The 24,692-nt window shown below is 37.0% G+C and overlaps 1 protein-coding gene across 1 annotated transcript in view; it reads left to right on the top strand.

The window, feature by feature from the left end:
- Positions 1-1,996: 1,996 nt before the first annotated feature.
- The window catches only part of LOC127969979 (pro-neuregulin-3, membrane-bound isoform), a 334,295-nt gene continuing 311,599 nt past the window's right edge, over positions 1,997-24,692 (top strand). Inside the window, exon 1 of the mRNA XM_052572139.1 lies at positions 1,997-4,048. Coding sequence (XP_052428099.1) covers positions 3,355-4,048 — 694 coding nt within the window. The 5' untranslated portion in view covers positions 1,997-3,354. The remainder of the gene's footprint in view (positions 4,049-24,692) is intronic.

Consider the following 24,692-nt stretch of genomic DNA (forward strand, 5'->3'; position numbering starts at 1 on the left):
CATAATTAACATGTCTCACTTTGAAAATAGCTTACTTCTGTCTTGCAGAGTGGTTAGGGTGGTTATTCCAAGATTTCTGAAGACTGTATAATCAAAAATGATGTGTCACCTTGAAACATTTTAAACGTTTCACACAGAAAGAAAACAATATGGGGCTCAGAGCAACATTATTTTTTTTTGTGTTTTTGTACCTTTAACTTGTAATGCGTTTTTGGGATTACCTGCTAAAGGACTTTATTTTTCTGTTTCAAATGGATTGGATTTACTCCTGTTATTCTGTATTACAAAATACTAGAATTAGGTCATCCGTGTTGGAACAGTTCACTCACATGCTCTTAAAAGGTGCCCTTCAATTATTTCTGCTTATTAAATACTGATTCTCCATGGATCCTTAAAAATTTTATTTAATTTTAACGTAATAAAAAGTCTTAAATATCTCAAATGAAAAGTCTTAACTGTCATTTCAGGAGGTCTTAAATATGGAAGCGAAAAACAGGAATTGCGATATGGCTTAATGTGATTACTTTAGGCAGTGATTTAAATAAATGTGAATAGTTCATGTTTCAAAGTAAAAATGGGCCGCTGTTGGATGTTCTACATGCTCATGCTTTTAGAGCAGTCGATGGCCACGTGTTTGTCAAGTGATTGTTTTTTTTTTTTTTATCTACTCTTGATTAATTATGACAATATTTACATTGCAGTGTTTAAATCATAAACTGCGAAGTCCTAATAAAATACTACTTGCTTTTAGTTTTTTTTATTTATTTATTTATTTCTTTTATACAGCCTATACACAATGATATAAATGTTAACTAATGAAGTCATAGTCATTGTGAAAACATATGTGAATAAGTAAAATAACACTATAACTAAATATAAGTTTGTTTATGGGATAAATTATCAACTTTAAATAGTTTTGAATCTCTTTTTTTTTTTACTTAAAAAAAAAAAAAAAAAAATTAGTTTCTAGTTATAAATTATATGTCATTCCGTCTTAGAAACAGACGTACAAATACGTTGTCAAAATTGCCATATATTTTATTTTAAATTGGACTGTAAAAACGTTATAATTTTGATAATAATAATAATAATAATAATAATAATAATAATAATAATAATAATAAATTTAATTGCATTTTTGTTTTTTTGTTCTGGGAGTACCATCTTGGTAATTAAACTGCTTCTCACTCAAGTTGTTGTTGACCAATTTCAGTAACATGCCTGTTAATTGAGACTTTCTGTTGTGGAATTAAGTGTGGCTCATTGGAAATGGCTTGTTTGTATAGTGGCATCGGTGCTTCCTCTGTGACTCATCTGTGCCTCTAGGTGTCAGTATTAATCCAAGTGGGCTGCCATATCATCCAGCCCAACATAAACGAAGAAAATATTGAGTTCACCTTTAAAACAAGTTAGAACCAACAGGAAACAAACTAGCATCTCTGTAGTCTTTAGGTATTAAAGTGTTATCCACTCCCTTTAATTACAACCCTTTTGTGTTGCACAACAGTCTATTTAAAAATACCTCCCATTAGACACAGCACACAATTTTTAATTCATGCCATCCATTAGGCTTTCCTCCCTTCTCAGAGTCTTAGACGTGAGGAGGGGCTGGTTGGATGATTGACAGTCCTGAAAGAGAGATGCTAAGACTCACTTTGTTTACAGCAGTCAGTAATCCCTTTTTCTGCTAATACCACAGAGCACTGACACGGATCTCTTTATTTCTTTCCCGTATCTTGTCTTTCTCTCTCTTGCCCTCTGCTTCTCTCATTTTCTATCTCATCCTGCTGTGAATGCTTTCTCAACTTGTACTTATCTCTCCTTGTTTCTCCCACCCTCCCTCTCTGTCTTTCTCTCTCTGTCTTTCTCTAAAGGGGTGGGGAATGTTCCTGTGTAGAGAGCAGGTGCAGTGCCTTCTCTCTGTCTCTCCCTCTCTCTCTCTCACTCTCTCTCTCTTTCTCTGTCTGTCTCTCTCTTTCCTGGCATCAGCAGTAGGGGAGAGGAGAAGGCTGTCTGTGTATGTGTCTGGCTGCAGTGTCGTATGCTTGAGCCACGGTAAAATCCCACAGGAGATTAGAGCGGGAACACACGCTAGTCCGGACGCTTTAGAAATGGCAGCCCTAGGAGAGAGCAACAGAGAGGCAAAACAAACACAACAGTACTGAGGAATGGATGAATGTTGTCTCATGGAAAACCTGCATGGTGTCTCTCTTTTTTTTAACCCTTCTCGTTTTCTCTTCCCGTTTGTCTTCGATAAGCTTACTCCCCCCTCCCTCTCCTCCATCCCTCCGCTCCTCTCCCTTCCTCTCTCTCTCATTCTCTCTTGCGCTCTCTCAGTGGAGGAATGTAGATAGAGGCTGAGCGTACGCCCGCTGCTCTGCACAATATCAACGGCTCGTTCTACAGTGGTGGGTCGCTCATCAGATGCTGTTCAGAAAGGAATTTTACTGCTAACGGATCTGACCATCCACCATCTCTTCCTGGACAACTCTGCACCTGCCACTGCCTGCTCTGCTGGGTTTATTGCTCAGCTTGCACATACTGCATCCTCGCTGCAGATCCCTTGCTCCCTTAAGGATGCTATAAATCAGCAGGAGCTTTGGTCAAGGAAAAAGGGACATATTGCTTCACGGTCAATGCTGAGTCCTCTTTCGTGAGGGAACCAGTTTTCTGGGATATGTATAGCTGACTCAGCACTCGAATACAAGACCGTGAGTCAAATCAAGATCTTGAAAAATGAATTGGTAAGAACGAGGGAGCCAGAGAGGAAAAATATAAGCCAGTTTTTAACTTTTACTGAACTCAACGTTCAAATATTGCAATGAATGGAGGAACGAGGTCGGTGGATAAATCTAACGGTGGTGTCATCTGCAAAAAGAGGGATTTGATAATCTGACGACAGAGAGTGCTGCTGCAACGGCTGGTGCTCCGAGTCAACATGCAGATGATTTCACTCCTCCCTTTCTTTCCACCTTCTTTGCTCAGCACCTTTATTTAACATTTGTACCATTTTAGTGATCTTACGACGAGCTGGAAGTCATCTGGACGTATTAGTGGAACTGGACTAAAGCACTGTCCTTTTTTACCGGATTCTGAAAGCACTAAGATTTCTACGTTCGGAATTCTATTGGGTGTATGCGCTTGTCTGTTTGTGAGTGTGTGTATGTGTATTAGTTGTGTGTGGATGTGATTTGTCTGCCTTGATTGTGTTTGTAACTCTGTGTTCTTGAGGTTGTGATATACTTTCCCATCTTTTTCCAATGTCTGGCATTGCTGGCAAGCGTTTCGCCTTGTGCTATCCATGTCTGCCAAGTGCCTGGCCGTGGGGTTAACCCTTACCGTGCTACAGGCAAGATGAGTGACAGCTCTGGAACAGTGAATAACTCGGGGGCGATGGTACTGGAGGAGCCGGATGGGAGAGGTGGCTCCGGTGGACGTGAACAAGCCCAGGCCCCTGCTCGTGGTGGTATTTTAAGGTGTGGGAACTGTGCCCTTTGGCCACGACAACAGACTTGGCTCTGTGTGGTTCCACTTCTCATTGGCTTCATAGGCCTAGGGCTCAGTCTGATGCTGCTGAAATGGATCGTAGTGGGTTCTGTGCGGGACTACGTGCCTACTGACTTGGTGGACGCCAAGGGAATTGGCCAGGACCCCATCTTTCTGTCCAAGCCTAGCACGTTTCCTAAGGGATCTGACACCACCACAACCACTATTGGAGGGGTCAGCTCGGCCAGCCCCACCGTTACCACTGTGGTGCGCAGCAGGACTCGAACGGGAACTCCTCCGAACATTCCCCCTAGGGGTGGTGGAGCATCCGGCAGCCAGGTTACACAGAAGAGCCCCTCTACACGCTTTGTCACACGTAATCCCACCTTTACGACCACCATGGTCTCTACCACAACATCTACTGTCCATACATCCACCTCCAGCCCCTCTCCCTCCAATCCTGCCGTTCTAAATGACTCCACCCAAATGTGGACCAGAGAGCAGTCATCCACTGAGAGGCACATGACCACGCCTGGTCGAACCCACATCAGCCGCAAGACACGTAAGTTTAATACTTTTTGATTCTTTCTTGATGGTTTTTGCTTTGGCAAGACATGTGCAGTACAGCTTCTGATGGGGAATGGTAGTTATCAGATTTTTTTTTTTTTTTTTTAGTTTTGCATTATACTCTTAGTATGTGTTAATGATGACATTCCTGATGCAAAACATGAAGGAATTTCATGCTGTGTGCAGTCCTGTCTATCATGTTGCCAGGGAGCGGCAGATGCACTAATGACAAACATTGACTCTGACCACTCCCTGTGTTTCAAAATATGTTAGAGTGAATCAGGATATATAAAGAGAATTTCATAGGTGTAATAGTGTAAAACAGCTTTACTTTTTCTTATTTTGTATTTTTATCACTTACTGCAGCACATAAAAAAGCTTATGTATCATGATGTCAGTTAGTGAATATTAGAAGATGTCTCCTATAGCTCTGCATTTGCTGATTAATTTTTCATATTGGGTTACTGGAAGAGCTTCAAGTAAAGTGTCTAATAATGGTGACATACTTTACATAGATTTATGTAATTGACAGGTTCTGCACATTTTGCTATTCATTTAAAAACTAAAAAGGAGCCTCTGAAAATAAGAAATTGTATTGCATGTGCTAATGGTACACCTCAGTGTAACATCAATGGCATTTAAATTTTTTGTGCATGCATAAACTGATTAATGCGTCATCATGCCAGATTGCTCACACCTGCTCATAGTATTACCTGACGCCAAGGTATGCTGTCCATATGTGATTCTGCTGTGGGATTATAGTGCCTTTACTGTAGTCATCAGAATGCCTGGATAGAGATGTGTTCACAATTTAACAATCACATTAATTTGCATACAGTGGACAGCCTGTCCACAGTGACATTTAGAAAGTTACGTCTGAATACTTTGGATAACAATGACTCTTTGTAGAAGAGTTTTTGTTCTAGTGCTGTAAGTATTGTAATATTTTGAAGAGCCCTTTCTTTGAATGTTGGATCATAGCATCAGGTAGTAAGAGGTTGTCATGCCTCACCACTCTATGAGATTACTTCACTCTCCATGTTTAATCCAGATTAAGTTACCTTCATTCATGGAAACTGGTACTGTAACATCTACGTCTTTAGAAAAAAACAATTACCTTGTAAGGATTTTGCAAAACCTGCTCTGTATTTTCATGTGTGGGTTTTATAGGAAGTTTAAATTTGCAGGGATTTTACAATAAAATTGTTACCAGATTTTTTTATGTGTTTTCAAATTTGGAAAGCATAATTTTGTCACAGTTAGTGTCCATTTTCAGGGCTCAATAAGGGAGGCCCACAAACAACATGGGTGACAATGGGAAACAACATACATGAGGTTTTGTCAAAATAGTAAGAAGTGATAGTCTTGAAAGCATTAGTCAGAAAGAAAACTGCACTCAAACACTTTTGCAACTTTTATAAATTTAGGTAGCTGTGAAGTTTTATAATTTGTTTGCATCATTATATATTGTGAAAAAGCTGGAATACTGTATATATATTTTTTTAAATGACAAAAATGACAAAAAGCAAATCATAATTTATCAAGAAAATACATTTTTCTTCCAAATATAAAAATGTTGCTAAAATAACATCCTTACTGTTGACCAGTTTTTTTCAAGCACAAAGAGTCTATGTCTATGGTAATGTAGACCTCGCTCAACTTGCAGTAATATGAACCACTGTATTTCATGAGGTGTCGTAAGGCTATGAACAAGTCCTTATCGCATACTTTGGTTGTACAATAATTCATTTCCATTGCTATTGTCTGCCTGCTTTATGCCTCCAACAACAATTGCCTTCCTTTATCAATAGCACAGAGGAAAAGATAACTAAACCATTTGTGATCCAAATGCATTTGACAGATCACAGCTATGGCTCGACTTAAAACTCATTATTGATAACCGTATTTGATATTAAAGCTAGAAACAGATCTTTCTATTAAGAACTTTCCAGGTAAAGAGGCCATTTTGTTTTCATAGAATGTGATTCTAAAAGATTGGCCATGGTGAATTGAGTTGCCGGTAATTTTGTTTTCCCTTTTGGACTTCTGTTAGTTATGTTTGGTTGATGAAGTGCAATGTGGTCCAATGCTGCAACCATGGATCTGTTAGTACTGCAGCTCATGTAAGAGCAAAGCTAATTAGAGTTACATGCAAATTTGCATTTGTTGCTGGGGGCACCTTGCGATGAACTGATCTTATAAAAACCATATCTCAATGTGATCGATAATGAAGTTGCAGAATCAATTGTAGCATTAAGTGAAAACAGCTTTGGCTGAAACTTGGCTGACATGATTCCTGGTTCCAGCTGACTGCAATTTAATGACCATTGATTCTTCCTTTTGTTTTGTAACATCAGATAAATTGGGAGGCTTAGTTTATGTCATCTACAGTACCAGACAATATGGGGCATTTACTGCACACTGCTTGGTCTTGAAATACAGTTGAGATTGGAATCATTTGATGATTCTGACATTAAATCAATGCCAGTGTTAAATGACCTAAAATCATTCAGAATGTTATAAGATGGTGATTTATTTGCCTCGTCTCGTCTGTCAATTTCCTGTTTTAATAGAAAACCACAAAATCTCTGCCTTCCAGTGACATTAGAGCTTAATTTTACTATGAGACTATTTTTTTTTTTTTTAAATGCCACTTTGATTTATCTTTTTAAGATCTCCTAGAGGAGGGTTGAAGCCTTAAATATTAATGCTTGGAAAGAGAAACATGTTCAATATGTAGAAGAGCATGTGAATAATTGACAAGGGTGTGCTGAAAAATTATCAGTGAAAGAAATGAGAAATGTGCAGGGTTTTATAAATAGAGGTGGAGTAGAGGACGATGAAAGCAGACAGTGGTGACTGGATTGAGCATATCAATGTGTGGAACATGCCAGAATTGGAATCTCTGTAGGGGGAATTGTTATTTCTAGTCAAGCCATATAATGTACATTATTTTCTCCATAGTTTTATAATCATTTATAATATCATAAAATAGTACTTAAGAGATAGTTCCCTAAAAAAAATAATTTGCTTATGCTCATGTCGTTCCTGTTTGACTTAAGATAATTTGAAGATAGGGTTTTATTTTTATTTCATTTATTTTTTCCCTTTGGTCCGCACAAAATAATCAACCCTCTTACTGGAAAATGTGCCTGAGAAATATTTCATTGCTTCTTGCTAGTTTCATGGCATTTTCAAAAGTGAAATGTCCACTGAGTGGTGCTAAAAATGACCATGCAAAAATAATTCTGTGTTAATCATTAATGTGCTGAGTGATAGTAATTTGTGTGAAAAGTAATATACATAGTTGCAATTTTACTTCTATAGTGTTAATTTCAGCCTGAAACTGCAGTGAATGTTTTTAGACTTCTGTAGATAAGGCACATTTTTCCAATGAGCCTATGATGAAAGTAGACACTCTTCTTCTTCTTCTGCCTTCTCCTTCTGCCATTTCAAACCTGTATGTCTTTAATTTTAGGAAATGCTGACAGAGCTTTTGAGTGAACTATTCAAGTTGGTCATTCCATTTTGATGTTAATGAAGCTTGAATCCTTAATTTAACTTATTAAACCAGCATGCCAGTAAAGTTTAAACTGCTGTAATGTTGCAATGCAATACATAAATTGTTTTTATTTATAATAAGCTCCCAGTGATTCAGTCTAGATTCTAATCTGTTTAGTTTTAGGTTGAAATTAACATAAAAATATTGACAGCTGACATTTTTGCATGAGGGATGGCTTTCAGAAAATATCAGTAATGATTATAAACTCCTGAATGACTATTTGTGAAGTGTTGAACTCTGGTTCAAATGCAAATAATTTTTGTATTTCCATTTACTTATGCACCAAATAGTACGATCTTGAATCTTAAATCTGCCACCTTTCTGGGAAAAAGAAATACGCCCCACAGGAGAAAGGCTTAAATCCTTGACGATAAAAGATGCATGGGATGTTTATAAGAAAACAATAAGCTGTTCATCAGCTCTGCCGGAGGCAAATGTTAAAGGAGGAAGCTTTGTCTTCATTACCATAGGTTTAGTTTCTGTCAAAGAGTTTGGGCGTCTAGATCAGTCATATAGAAGATCATTATAAGCACCGTTTGGAAATAGATCTTTCACTGAATCCACGAAGATAGAGATACTTGTCTATGAGATTGAATTCAATTAACTAATAGCTGCATTAAGTCTTAATGATGCTTTTTTGACACAGACTAATGCTATTTTTTGTGTGCATGCTTCACAGTGCAACATTACTTAATCTTTTCTGTGCTCATCTTTTTAATCGGTTTAAAATACTAATATTATGCATGCTCTGGAAACAAGTTATCAGTCTTATTTGCTTGTCAAGTTATTTCGTCTTGTGTTAAGAATTTATATATATATATATATATATATATATATATATATATATATATATATATATATATATATATATATATATATTATTTTCAGTGTTGTGTTAATTATGCATGATGTCATTAGGTTTGTCCATTGCCTTTTATTTCTTCTCTTTTGTCTCACGGTACTCTGTGCTTTTGCAGGCCTACCACAATCCCTTTAATATCTGTGGACAAACAAATATCACACTGGTTTGGCGGGTTGCCTTGGTCACTTGATGGTGTTCAGGCTTTTCAGCCTAAGACCACATTGTGACTTTAAATAGAGCTGACCGGCATGACAAATGAGGACCATAACCCTCAACAAACCATCCTGTTGAAGCTCAACCAATCAGAGTTCAGGGATTATGTTTTCTCTCAGCCCAAAAATACAGCCCAGCATAAAGGAACACAAACTCACTGTGAATCCTACTTATTACTGTTGCAGCTTAAAGCCTATTGAAATATCGCTGCCAACATGAAAGTACGCTGTAGGAAGATGTTTAGCTAACTCTCCACCATAGTAGTATAGTAATACTGTTCATTTAAATCATGAAGACATGGAAGTAAATATATTAGGGTTCTCAAGCGATTAAAACTTGTATTTTTTATTTATATATATATATATTTTTTATCAATTAATAACGCGTCAATTTGGCATTTAGCCTGATAAATTACCCCCAAAAGATCAGTCATTATTGTGTTAAATGTGGAAAGCAGTAATTTGACATTACAAAAAAGAATCTCTACTCAAGACAGAATTTATTACACATGAACTTCTAAGGACACAATGAGGCCATAACATTGTTTTCAGAAGCTGCATATGAATTGGCACTTATTATTTACAGAGGTGGCATGAATGCATTTATGATACAATTAGAATAGCATAAATAATGCTATGAGATTATTATTATTATTATTATTATTTTCTTAAAAAAAAATGCTAAACCATTACTGTACATAAGGCAAAATGGATGACACAAAAAGGAAATTTAAGTCAATTTAAGGCAAAAACCAAACAGGGGCATTAATTTCTTAGCAACTGCAAGATGATATACAGGTCTGATATAGTAAAAAAAATCCTTATCCAATAAACTGGAATGACTGGGGAGTGACTGTAATACCAGACCAATGAATAGTTAAATAAAGATAGTCTGTTGGAATGTATTGGTCTAGCCGTAATAATTGATTTAAAGCATTATTGTAAACAATGTCCACAAATTAAATATCTCTTGGAATTAACTTGAACTTTAAAGAAGGTGATTTGCACAATAAACAAGGCTTTTCTTCTTCAGTGGCCCATAAAATAACTCTGCGTATCCATTTCATTCATTTGCTGTGTATGTTTATGTGTGTTTGTGGCTGGTCTGCATTGTCCCCTTTCAGCGCTACCTAAGGGATAAAAGAGTGCATCACACACCCCGAGTCTGTTATGAGATATTGATTCACGTGTGATTGTCTACGAGACTTGTGACACTCAGCACTTTGACTGGGATCAGTTTTAGTGTCACAGGTCTGATTGCTCATGCACAGCACTTTCCACTGTTCCTGGGCCTTTGAGGAGCCGCAGAACCCTGTCCTTTGTGAGTGCACTGGATGTCATAAACAATTTCATAATAATTGAATTTCATCCCTGAATTTGGTAGAATAGCGCCGTGAAATTGGCTATGCTTTGTTTTAGGATGTTTTCTTGCCAGCTCCATTTTGAGTCGTGTAGATTTCCTTTACTTCTTTTTAATGTATTGTTTTTGTTTTTTTTAATGAAGCAGTGGTGTCACCATTGTTATTTGGAACACCTCAGTGCGTGCTATACATGATTTGCTCTCCCACACTAGTTTGACAGATGTAGTTTGACTAAATCTGTCAAAGTACAGATTTAGATTCTCCCACACTAGTTTGACTAAACAAGAATAAAGACTCTGCGAGTATCAGAGCTGTCTGAACGGTGCAACTGCAGTGCGGGAAGTCTTTCTCATAGCCCTGAGGGAATGATCCTACAGCCATGACATGATCCCTTATGCCTGAACTCATTTAGGCTGCTTAGAGCAATCTCTTCTTGCTTACCCTCGCTCGCTCCCATTCTATCTCTCCTCCAAAATGCTGGTTGGTGGCTAATGTGCTCTCCATTTAGTTTTCTCTCCCTCACTTTTTCTCTTTTGCTTTCTCCTTATCCTCTTGTGGTTATCGAGGCAGATCTGTCACAGGGACACTGCACCTCAGGACATGGCTTCACACACCGTGACAGCATCCAGCCAACACACTCTCAGCTCAGATGGCAGATTAAAGAGGGGTCACACATGCCCCCACAAACACACACACATTTTGATGTCATACCGAGGTTGATGAATGGTGGAAATGGAGCGAGTGGTTTGCACGGCTGTGTGGTCAGCGCTCCCACGGTGAGTGTCTGAGTACGTTCGAGGGAGTGGTCAGCACAGATGCGGACCGTTAGAGGCCATATGCGTCGTCTTCCCAATCAGATCTGGCTGGCATCTGCAAGGGTGAACACGTCAGTCCTAGTGCTGCCGCTCTCTCGTTTCAGCCACCTGTCAAATGTTACTGATGGTTTCCCACTGAGCTTCTGCCTCTCGCCTCTGACTCCACACATACTGTAGACGTGAGTCAGAATCATAAATGACTGCTGTGGTGATGAGATCTAATATGCATAATGTACGATTTAATGTACATCATTTTAAAATGTCAGTTAGGTTTTAAATTGGAAGTGTCTGCTCCAAACTAAACAATTGTTCTTTACCTGAATCAAATGCTGATTTCTTACACAGAGGGAGATAGAGATAATCAAGGAGGCTTAGACTATTTGATTGATTTAATTTACAATTCTTAATTTTATTTTTCTATTTATTTATTTAGTTATTTTTCATAAAAACATATAAACATAAAATAAATCTCAGATCTTTGATTTCATTTCATAAAAAATATTATATACTTTTGTGTTTGTATATATATATATATATATATATATATATATATATATATAAATATATATATTATAATTTTTATTTTTTTGGAGGACCAGACCCTTATTGTTAAAAACATAATTGCATTAATAAAAATGGTTCATAAATGTTTTGCATAGTAATTTTTTTTTGGCACTGCACACACACACACACACACACACACACACACACGTATATAGTTTTGTTTTTTGTTAGTTCGTTTGTTTTTTTGTTTACAAATATATTTGTATTTATTTATTTTAGTTAGTAAAATGTGGTTCTGCATGACTTAGCCTTTTTGCAAGTGCACCACTATAACTGTATTTACCCTTTTAATTCAGATACAATGTAATCTTTAATATTCAAAATTTTTATAGTAATAATAATAATAATAATAATAATAATAATAATAATATCATTAAAACATAGTTTACAACAGAATTGATATGATATTTAGGCTTAAATCTTGAAAAAAAGTCTGCCATTGGGGTAAAAAAACAAAAAACAAACAAAATAAACACCTCCATTCCAGATAAATTCTCTAAAAAAATTGGGGTCCAATTCAGTTTTGCTTTTCTCATAAACGTATCTGATTTTGAGCTTTTGAATTCTGTGTGCACAGATTTCGTGCCAATGACTGGAAAATGTTCTCAGTGGCATGAGCTCTCTTTAACTGACCTTTTCTGATTTCTTTAGTGGGATACTTTGGGGTTCATCAGCCTAACAGTAATACCATATTATAAAACCATAAAACTAGATCCCACTGTCTCACTACATTAGCACAAAGTAGGCCTGTCCACTTACTCTGCTGCTTTCCTATGCCGATGGTTGAACAGTTTGCCTAGGATGAGCCCCGCAAGACACTCTTTCTGGCCCATATGATCTCCTCTCCCTCCATGTAGGACACCGTCTTAAATTATACATGTAATATTCTACAGCTTTAAGCTCAGAAACACACTTTTTCTGTAGGCACTGTAAATAATTAATTGTGCAACCACAGAAAGTAGCATCATTCTATCTGTTATTCAAGCGCTATGTGCTGGCTGTACCACTTAACAATTGATAACATTAAGAGGACAGAAAAAAGGGTAATGATAACGGTGTCATGTTAGGGATGAACTGTACCTTCCGCTCAATTTCTGCTCAATTTAGAATGATCAGAGATTCACAGTATCATCAGTGAAAGCTCATGCTTGCACAGGATTCCTCAGATATAACACAAAATGGAGGAAGTGTGGATGAGATGATTGACAGTACCAGAGGAACCTTGAAAGAGACGCAGGTTCAGAATGAAGTTCATTTGCGTCTGACTAGCTGTCACATCCTGAGTGACAGAGTGGCGATATATTGAAGTGACTGTGTTTGGCTGTGTGTTAAATGAGTAATAGAGAGAGTAAGTGGTAAGTGTGACAGACAGACAAGTTAAGATTCAGAGCAGAGATCTGAAGAATTTCTGTGTGAACGATACAATTTTTAGAAAAGACCATAGTAATTGCCGCATAGAGAGCATGAGGTAAAATAGCAGTGTCTGATCATTTGCCATTTGAATTTTCCACTCCAAAAATCAATATAATTATACATTTCTAGTCATTGATGATTACTGGATATGCCAAAAGACATGGGAAACATGTTCTACAGGAAGAGGAAGCATTTTAAACAACAGGGTGCCTGAGCAAGACAGCGAATAGTACATTAGTAAAAGAGAAAATGCTCTGTTTTAAAGCTCACCATTCATGCTTTGAGTCCTGTCATTTCAAAGTCTTGGAAGAGTTGTCTTTTGCTCTCTTTCTCCACAGGAAAGCAGTTCACTACATCCTTGGCAGTTGTATCAGTGGTGTTTTTACTGACTGAAATAAAGAAGTGGTGGCCCTCTCGGAAAAGTAGCATTTATGTGTCTGATATCTATCTCGGTGACAGCAAGGAGACCTGGGACATTTTGCTGAAGTGAGAGAGGGAGTGATAGAAATAAATATGAAGAAAGAGCTATTACAGATTAGAGACATAATCTTTTATTTATGGAGTCAAATTCCAGCAAGCTGCACAGTGAGCTCGTATGGCACATGCCAATGTGCAGGTGTCTGATGAGGACCAGCACCCACCTGACTGGAGATAGATGCTGTCTTACTCCATTTCTCATTCTGTGACAAGACCCAGGTTTTGAAATATCTCTTGCGCTACTTATTCTGTATCTTATCAATTCTGTAATGCATTTCCTAAACCACTTTCTGTTTTGGGTCTAAAAGTCCCAGTGTTATTTAATGCCTCAACAAATGCTCTTTAAAGGGTTAGTACACCCATAAAAGGTATTTATCCACCCTTATGTCATTTCAAACCTGTATGACTTTCCTTTGAAAGTCAGTGGGACAATGTTCAATGTTCAATGTTGGGTTCATTTTCTTTTCAGTGGGATGAACTACCACTTTAAAACTGAAGAATGAATGTATATAATTCATTTACATGCTGTATATCTTATCAACATTAGAGCCGATGGTAACTACATTGTATTTTGATTGAAGTTTTCTTCTGTGAGAGCATCAAATATTTGTGTTTTGCTTTGCGTGGTCAAACGTGGTCCAATGAGAATACATCATAATTTGCACAAAAATGGTGAAATCGCGAGGCGATATATGAGTTAACCATAACTAAATATGTATCGTCATCCATAACCTAATCATAGTAGGTAAATTAAAAAAGGCTGTCAGACATACACAAGTGTTAGCCAATCATAGCAGGGGATGTTTACTTCCAACTTTACAATCCACCACACCTTCCTACATGGCATTTCAATGAGGGGGTCAAAACCAGACAGAAAATAGCCTGTTACTTCTAAATTATTATTATTATTTTTTTTTTCTTCAATTGGTAAAAATGCATGCGCTTTTTACAATAAGAAACGATAAGAAAACCCCTTTAAAATAAAATCTATGAAAGGTGCAAATTTTCATATGTTCCTAGTTGTACTGTCACGTACAATTTTGCTGTCTGGTACAAATTATTATGAATTATAGGAGTTTGTTGACTTTCAGGTCACTTTTAGTATGGATGCACCTGTGCTCTGACATTTCACTGTGTGTAAGTGCCACGTAATATTAGTCATTATCAAAGAAAATGGTTGCTTTCTGCTTGCAACAATGTAAAACTACAGCTTTGTCTCTCTATGAGGACTGATTTATGTTTTCTATCTTTCTTTTGCTTAACTTTTGATAACTTCCCTGAGCTTTTTGAACTTTTCTCACCCTCATTAGTGTTGGACACCCTCAGGCGTCCAGTTCCAAACAATTATTAACCTTTAAGGAGAGGCAGGCGCTCAGACAGAGGTGCGGTGCTCGGATACCTGAATCAAATTATTTCGGGGTTACTGAGAGAGTGATATATGGCCCTGTATGCAGCCAGCAGCCTGCCATTTATTGGTCCCCCATGACAAAGACATTAGAGTTAGAAAAGTGTGTGTGGAGTGCATTAAAACACATTATTGCACATTCTTTTCACCATCTGATGCTACATGTATAGACAATCAAGAGTGTCCTGCATGTTTCTTGCATAACCCTCTTCAAAGTCCACTGTGTGTGTATGATGTGTCCATCACATGTGTACCTTTGATCTCAGCAGGATATCTGGGTGCGCGCAAAGCATTATATGATGAAAACACCTTATCTTACTACTTCTACGACATCAAACATGACAGCCTTTGGTCTGTATGTGCTTTAATGTGGTATATTTTAGTGACACTTCAAACTTTACTCTCTTCTGGGGTGTTTAACAAATATTTTCTTATTTTCCATGCATTTTTGATGGACAGTAATCCTTTTGCGACAAGATATTTGGCTAAACACCATCGAACTTATCTCTACTGCAACTACAACCGCTCAATAAGGCCTCAATCAAAGAGATGAACCTGTCTGTCACAATATACCAGACAGTCATGGATAGACAGCTTTAAGCAGGTTGTAGAAGGTTGTTTGTGTTTGTCGGATATTAAGGCCTTGCCTCAGCCGACCTTGCCTTTTGCAGTTTGCTCGGTTAGTCTGCGTATGTGTGTGTGTGTATTTGTTGTTCTTTTGATAGAGTGTACGACCAGGGGCCATGGAGTGATGGATGGTGGAAGAGGACGACAGATCTCTCAGATGGCCGGCCTTTGCCAGTAATGGTGGTGAAATGCGATACCAGGGCAAAACAGGAAATGGGGGAATTAGCAGGCTCCAGCCTTAATGCTGACAGAATCAAATGGCCAGCGCTTTCTCTGAACTCCTCCAAAGGCGTTTTCTGCAGGGTTTCGAGTGAATAGTCTAGCGCTACCTGTTGTGTAATCTATATATTTTAGCCGGCGGCACGGCCACCCACCTTTTACCACTTCGGCTGCGTGTGGATAGCGGTATTTGGTTTGGACGGCCACCCCAAACACCAGCTGTTTGGTGACCCCTCCACTGACCTTTATCCAAGCTTGTGATTATCTGAAGCAGAGGAGATGTTATAAATATGTATGAGGCCAAAACCACTGTGGATTTGCATAATACCATATCAGCCTGACATTTTGGCTTGTTACATAATCATTAAACGAGTTTTAAAAAGGCAACAAAATCACCCTGTTTAGAACTAGTGAATCTGAATGTAAGGAGTTTGAAGGCATGTCTGTGTGTGAGTGCTGTTAGTGAAGGGCATTTTCTGTTTATCATGCTCTCTATTGCCACAGGTGGCCTTCGTGGGGTGGCAGATGGGAATGTGGAGTGGAAGGATAGATGAAAAAAGTTTTTCTGTGTGAATTGTTGGTGGTAATATCTATACAGATGGCTGCAGTTTGTAAAAGAGAGAGAGAGAGACTAGTGGCTTGTTGTGTAACTGTGTGTGTGTACATAAGCAAACACTTATGAAGGATTAATGAATGCATTAGTCTCTTTGCCAGACAGACAGCGAGCATGCAAAACGTCCATATGTGTTTGTGTGCGTAGAGTGTAAAGCTCATCTCATGAAAACCACACTAAATGGGAGCAATAAGTTCATGAGATGAGTTGATAAGTGCTTTGAGTACCAGCAGTGTGCAGCTCCCTGTGCTGCATGTGTGTGAGAGCAGATAAATAAGATAAATGACACACGAGAATCTGCCTTTACTGGAGCCTTGTAATGGTGAATGGCAAAATCAATCATCATTGCTCATGTTTCATGCACGTTTGGTTTGATTGAATGCCCTTGCAGAACAACAGCACATCTTCTAGTAGCATAATATACACATTATTTCAAAAAGATAATATGATGAGGTTTTCCTGACTTTTGAGATTTATTAATGGTATGTTGTACTATGGAACCATATTGTTACTTTCTGAACAGTAAAGTTTGCTTTTTATAATAATACAATAAAAACCATTTATGGAGAAACTTACTTGATTAATTATTTTGTATTGCCTTGTAGTGCTTATAGTGAAGATCTCTGTTCATTTATGACTCCCGTTTGAAATCCATCTCCAGCCTCCCACTTTCTCTTTAGTGTGTCAGTCACAAGGCAGGGGTCCGTTAAATTGCATGGAAAAACAGCAAATGGCAGTAACTCTCACAGACTCAAATCATGCTTTCACGTTCAAAGCAGAGCTCCATACAAGTGAACTGTGGGATACAAAAGAAGTCCATTTTCGTACATAGAGACGTAGACACTCATGTGCCCCACACTGACTGTAGAGCTTGATAGTGTGATAGTGTCTTTCTGCAGGGACAAGGCTGTCACAGTGTCACACTGCTTGATGATGCCATGCCCTTTCACTGCAGCTCTTTCAGTCAGATGTAATAGTTCACATCTTAAATCTTCCCGGCGTAACCGGTCTGCAGTCTAATGCTCCTGGGTTAGGTTAGCCTGTAGTGAAAAGAGAGGGATTTGTCAGCAGCCTTGTATGTTGAGCAACTTCATCTCTCATGTTAACAAAAGTAGCAAATCATGTACACACACACACACACACACATATTCAAAGCCCTCCAGAGGGGCGGTATCATCCCATGCTGTCAAGTATAGAAACACATTAGCATAGATTAGTCAGTCACAAGCTGACAAGCTCTGGGGAAAATAAACAATCAAAGCTAATTAATAATTTGTGCATCAGGTGTGAGTTCAGCTTTGTTTTGGTTAAATACTTTAGGTATAAATGTTCTGTATTTCGAAACTTGAACCATTCTTAAAAGATATGAATGTCATTTTTGCACTGATCAATCTTTACAGATTCAGGGACTACAACAGCTAGATTCCCTTGCTCTACATTTTTACAACTTTAATTTGAACTTTAATAACAATCTAACATTAATTATTTTATAAGCACTGTAGAGTAAAAAAGCAAGTAAAAATAAAATAATAAATAAAAATAAAAACCTTTTTACCGATTTTACTTGGTTTAATAATTTGGCTAATTTTAGTACATTCATAAAAATGTTTGTGGATTAAATATTATTTTCTAGGCCTCTGTACCATACTGTACCATACTGTAGCTGTCTCCAGAATCAGCCCACCTTGTGTTTCATCTGTAAACATTGGTTTAGCTTAGCCCCTTCACTATAAACCTTATACAACTCTCTAATGGTCATAATTGTTAACCACTGCCGTGCACAATTGGTGCTTGACTTAAATGCGACAAATAGACAAGGGATGAAAGAGAAAAGGAAACATTGCTGATGAGTCTCTTGTCTCCAGTTGTCCTCGAACACTGTATTCCTACACAATGTTTTTGGCTTCAGCAGGAATTGTTGTATGTTCTTGCAGTTGTCTTGGTATTGTTATTTGTTCTATGGCTGTCAATTGATTATATTAATTGATGTGATGATTAAATTAATGAAGATCATTTACAATAAATGACCCTAATGAAGATGTTTCACAAATATTACACTATTGTGACAGGGTGACATAAAAAGTTAGTTAAGACATCGATAAATCGATAAATCTGATTCCCCTTAAGCCTGTGGTTTACATACAGATCATGCAGCATTAATTAATAGCAGTATTACTCTTTAGTTTATTTGTATTTTTCTAATTATATAATACAATATTATTCTATTCAGTTACATTTTAAAGTTTTATATATGCATATAGACAGTTAGGCTTTTTGTTGGATTTTGTTTGTTTTATTTATTGTAAACTGACACATCTTCATTTTTCATGGGGCAAATTCTTATGCTTTTCCTGGAGCTGTTTATGTGCTGTAGTTTATAGTGCTGTTGCCTTGTTTTACTGTCTGCCTACGTTTAAGCCGAGAATCACGGGCAGCATTAAATAAATAGCTCTTTTTAATACAATCACAAAGCACACTGGTCTTTTCTGAGCAGCATAGATTGGATACTAAAACCAGAATGGTTGCTTCAGCTTCATTGTTTACTCTCAACATCTCCTTTGCATGATGGAAGGAAGAGATTCCTATCGACTAGCCTTTGACCACGCATTGCCCTGTTCTATTATGAGTGCCTGGGGAGAGGTCATGGGTCAGGAGCCTCCGGTTATTATGTAGCATGTAAGAGAAATGTCAGTCACAACTCTTTCTAGAAAAGACTCATTGGCGTTCATGACAGGAATGGCAGGTTCTCTCTGTCTCTGTTGCCCTTTCAACAAATGACAAAGCCGTTATCAGTATACACTTGTAGTAGAATGAATGTATGTTTTTTATTGTGACGGGTTGCTACAGAAAGGGATCGGCACATGCAACCAGTGCGATAAGTCTGTACATCCTTTCTTTTCACATACTGTACAGCAAAGCTGCAGTGTTGCTGGAACCACCACTTTGGCTTGATTAGCTTCTTACCTAAAGCGTTCGCTACTGATATCTCAGTCTCTGGTTTTAGACTTATCATTATCATAGGTATCACTGTTATCTAATTCCAGCCTTATCTTCCTCAGTGGAGCATGTCATGGTGCCAGGGAGGTGGGCACATGTTCACAGGGCCATGCTGAATGTCATGTAAATCTAGGCTAAGAGGCTTAGTGGCTGTTCCCTCTCTCGGTTTCCATGGTGTTCCCCACAGATAGGTGCCATCATGGCTGGCCAAATGCCAAGCATCCTTTTCCACTCTTCCTTTATCTCATTCTTCCTCCCTTCCTCCCAGTCTATATAGTTTCATCAGGCTTGTTTGGAGAGGGTCTTCCTTGTGCAGTGCCAAGAGAGTGTAAGTAGGGCATCTAATCATTCCTGATCAGCTTAGTCCCACAACACCAAGAATGAAAACATGAGATTTCACTAAATCTCACTACTAACATTCTCTGCCCTCAGTTGTGCATGTTGCTTTTCAGAACACAGCAACTGAGGAATCATAATGATGTTGCATGCAGCGTGTAAATGAGGACATCTCTGAGTGGTGTTGTGGCAAAGAGTAAGCAAGATCTCATTTGCATTTTGGTGGGCCATTTCTGAGTTCTTAGAGTTTCAGTGGTAGCCGACCTCTATAGAGGGTCAGTGCATCCTATAATGAGGATAATTAAACTCACTCCCACAGTATTTTGTTTCTCTTTCTCTTAGTTGAATCTCTCAGTTTGCTCAAATTTTTCCTCTTTGCTAGATTTTTAGATAATTTCTGTTTAGTTATATTAAATGTGTCTGATTCAGTTATAATAAATTTGTCTTGAGGCAGTCCAGTTTGATTAAATACATTTATCTGGTGTATTTTTTTTTTATATTATTTATTTATTTATTTAAAAAAATGTTTTCAGTTTAGTTTGACTCAACTGAATGTGTATTGAACATATTTTTATTTATCTGTATATTTGACCTTTTTAGTTATTTATTATCATTATTATAAAAAAAATGAATTAATAATAAAAATAAAAATAAAAATAATATAATGTAATGTAATAAAAAAATACATAACAGTTCAGATGAGTTCAGTTTATTTAAATTCAGTTTAATTTTGATAGGTAAGTCGGGGTCAGTATTTTTATTTTTTTATATATATTTCTATTCAGCAACAACACACATTTATCCAAAGTGACAGTGAAAACTTTTACATTGTTACAAGATAATGCTATTTCAAATGCATGCTTTTTTCTTTTTTTCCAAAAAAGTGCCTCATTTATATATATATATAGTGCCTCATTTATATATATATAAAAATGCTCAAAATTCAGCTTCAATGCATTTTAAAAATTAATTTAAATTTTAATTGAGCAAACTGTAATTGTATTTGAGTTTTTTTTTTTTTTCTTATTTTTTGGTATCATTTCCATCAAATGCCTTGGTGAAAATAAGATACTTTTCAAGTACATAAAAAATTATAATTTAATAAATTACAAACTTTTGAATGGTTAATTGTTAATTTTATTATGCTGTCATATGGCATTATTCTTGTTGAATTCCAACATAACAGAAGTTGTTTGTTTATATGTGGAGAGCGTTTCCATAAGCTCTTGGGCACTGCAGGGTTTTGATAAATTTTAAGGCTCTGTGCTGTTTTTGCTGATATTCATCACATCCTGTCCCACACTCTGCTGGAAACCACAGCCCACAAATCTTCCAGCATTCACAGTGGTCAGCAGGGGGAACATGCCCAAATGTACAGATTTTTTGAGCATAAAACACTTTCATGTCACTGCATTAAGTTTGTCCGGTGAGCAAGTCAGAATAAAGAACATGACAGCTCATGTTCACTTCAGCATATAATGCCCTCTACATAATTTTGTCATTTTCATGTGAAAGGTTTAAATATGTACTTGACCCTGGACATGCATTGCAGGCCCATCTCAACATATTGTACCTTTTTAAACTGGCACTCATAGGCTTATTTTGGGCTCATTTTTTCAGGTGATGTAGCATCATCTACACAATGTTTAATGCAAATAAACTAAACAAGATATTTGCATTTACTGTCCATATCATCCTCCTCAACCCTAAGTCCTTGAAAGTTATGTCCAACAGAACTGGAAATTTGCATTTCTATATCAGCCTGTTCTCCATGTGTGTCGTTTCTGCTACCATCTATTCGTCCTGCGTTTGACCTCATAGAGACTCACCAATCAGCACTAGTCATTTTCATGCATCTATCTTGTCCATAGGTAGTTATTAAACTAAAATGCTGTCAGGGAAAGGCAGCGTGATTTATATTACTACTTTCTCGCACCTCATGCTGTAATTATTGGCTGTGCTGACAGCAATGCTTTCATGTGGCTTTCGAATTTCTGAGTATAAATTCCAAATCCCCCAAAAATAAAAAATAAATCCAAACCTTAAGTCCCAGGAGGGCAAACAGCATGCTGCTTTCTTTCATGTATTTGGCAAACTTCTTAGAATTGTGAGCAATGGCAATGGCGATTCAGCTCAAAAAGGTCTTTGTATTTTATAAATGAACTTGAAACCACACTGTGGAAAGATGCTTGGCCAGTACTGAGTGCTTTATTCAGAGGTGAGTTCTGTCAAATCCTTTGATGGGAGGGTGCATTCGTTTTCAGAAAGCTAAAGCTTTGCCTTTTCCCAAACTAGTGAGAGATTAAGAAGGATGTGGACTAATTTTCTTCCTTACATTGTTTGATTATGGTTAATTATACCATGCCAGAATGTGAGACCCAATCTTATTTGAGTTTTCATCTGAATCAATTAAGTTATAATCGATGTTCTTGTACAACAAACTGACAGATGCTTACGACGTTGAATATGACATTAAACTCAATTGATCTGCTACTACCACAGCTTCCTGCTTTCCATATACGCTGTTTGTGAAAATACTCTGATTGGCTGACCATAGATTAGAGTTTTTATTGCTGCTTTACAGAAACTTCCAGCTGTTACAGAGATCTGTTTAATTAATATGTCATATGTCAAAATTATTAAATTGCAAAGGCGATCAGGGTGCCCAATAGGTCGATCACAATCTACCAGTCCATCGCAATGGCAATGCTGGTAGATCGCATATCCTTTAAATATGCTTGTGGAGAATGTTCAGAGTTATACAAGCTCGCGAATCACCTCATTATAACATACAGTGTACACATTATGTAAATAATAGAGTGATTGTGCAGTGTAGAGAGAGTCATTGATTATAACGGAACTTTGTGAAATTGCCAGAAACAATTAAAGGAGCGATGACTTTCAGTGCTGATATCCTTTTAGGCAGTTTGCCAGCAAATTGTGCTTTACATGCTAAAATTGAACAATATTTTAATTGAACATTAATGTTTTTATTTCTTTTAGATTAAGCTTTTTTGTTTTTAAATTGGTAGATCTCATTGAGTTTGTCATTTGAAAAGTCGATCCCCACTCAAAAAAAGTGTGGGCACCCCTGCACTATATGCATATATATATATTTCAGAGAGAACCATGGCAATGTGTTTATTTCTATGCGAGAAGCTCATGATTCAGTGTTTTCATTGTCTCAGATTGACACAGTAAATGCCGCTTCACATGAGCTCTATCTGCCCTGGATTTGGGTCACTTTTAAATGTGCATTTGGGAACACAGCATGTACAAACCATCTTTCCAAACTTGTAATGACAAGCACTTATAAACCGGCTGCTGTCAACAGAAGAGAAGCTTTCAGGGTTCCCTGTAGTTTTCCACCAAAATAAAATAAAAATTAAGACAGAATTATTAAGATGATTTATTTATTTACTGTTTTTGATAATATTAGTCATATTGACACTGTATATAGATATTTTTTTTTTAAATTGCAATCACGTTTTTTAGCAAAAAATAAAAAAAAATAAAAAAAAGAGTTACAATTAGATCGCCAACTTTTGTGATATATGAGTGGTAAATGATGGTAATTATTTTCTTTCTAAAATTGAATGGTTTGCCTAAAATTACTAGGCCATTTTTCATGTTCCACCTGTGAGTGCAGAATTAGGAGAAAATGAAATATTTTAAAAGCGAACCGTCTTCCTCCAGACATTGTGACCAGAGTTTCTGGAGAGAAAATAGGACACAGTAAATTTATAATAATCTCTGCAAGGCCAGACAGAGGTAGCTGCAGGGTGTTTTATTATGTGCTTGTGTGTGTGTGTTTATATGAAGGAGATACAAGACTTTGTGTCCTTCTGCAAGTATGCTTCAATGGCTGTGTGTTTAGTAAGTGTGCTAGTGTGCAGCTTTAGTGTTTGACAGTGCCCCTCCCAATTAGATCCACACTGAATCATTCATAAATATTGTAGCACATCACTTCAGGCATACTACCCCTCCCCCCACCCCTCCTTGTGTCTCTTTGATAGCCCAAGGAGAGGAACCAAGGGCTGAAGATGCATCCTTGCCTGTTAGTGTCTTACACCTATTGAAGTATTCATATCATCCTGTGTACAGAAGCAGCTCCCTTCAGAACCACCTCCGACCAGTCACAGGACCCCCACAAACCCACAGTAGCCCATTAGTGTTCATATAACTCTAGCTGTGGTTTTGACCAATGGGCCAGCTACCTCTTGTTCACTGCAACCAATCAGAGGTGTCTGCTCAGCATGGCAACTAATCATACTGCCTGTGTAATACATGCAGTAACCATGGGATCCATATACCAGTTATCAACGTGAGCAAGAGGTGTCGCAAAAAGGGTTATGGGAATGACAGGCGGCAGAGTGAGAGGGTGGGCGGCAGCCATGCAGTATGAGAACGAATGTGTAAGATTGTGAATCCTTTCCCCAAATCTGCTTTTTTTATCTTCTCCATGGGCTATTGTGACTTACATAAATCATCGGTCATGATGATCTTCAGATTTATAGTCTAGTATCTATTTTTTACACAGATATTATTATTATTAGTATTATTATTATTATCATTATTATTATTATTTATGATCTGCCCCTTCATGTTTATGCACTGAAAAGTGAAGGATTTTTTTTTTTTTTTTTTTTTGCTTTATGAAGATATAATTATGCTGTTTAGATATAATTATTTAAATGTTCGCTTTCTTAGCTTTTTATTTTTCATTTTCTCAAAAAAAAAAAAAAAAAAAAAAGACTTTTTATAGGTTCAGGAGATTTATTCAAACATTTTATAGTAAAATACAGTAAAAACTGATATTTTGTAAAATATGATTACAAATTATTGTCTATTTGAGTTTTTCATGTTGTAATTTTGTTAGGAGCTATGATTGGAGTAGAGACATTATGTAGTGCTCTTGTCTGAATTGACAGCTATATGACTTCAGAAAATGTTATCTTTTTTTTTAAACAATGGGCTCTTACAACTTACAATTCATTTTGATAAAGCATGTCAGATTTGGACCACATACTCATATTTTTACTATTACACATTCAAATACACAGGTTCAGTTTTTTAAATATGCACAAACCCATTTATAATAATAATAATAATTAATTTGAAGAGAATTGAAAAGCAATTTTCTTTCTCAATGCCGAGCATTACAATGCCCATATTT

Source organism: Carassius gibelio, chromosome B13 (assembly GCF_023724105.1).
Source record: "Carassius gibelio isolate Cgi1373 ecotype wild population from Czech Republic chromosome B13, carGib1.2-hapl.c, whole genome shotgun sequence".
NCBI classification, from domain to species: domain Eukaryota; kingdom Metazoa; phylum Chordata; class Actinopteri; order Cypriniformes; family Cyprinidae; genus Carassius; species Carassius gibelio.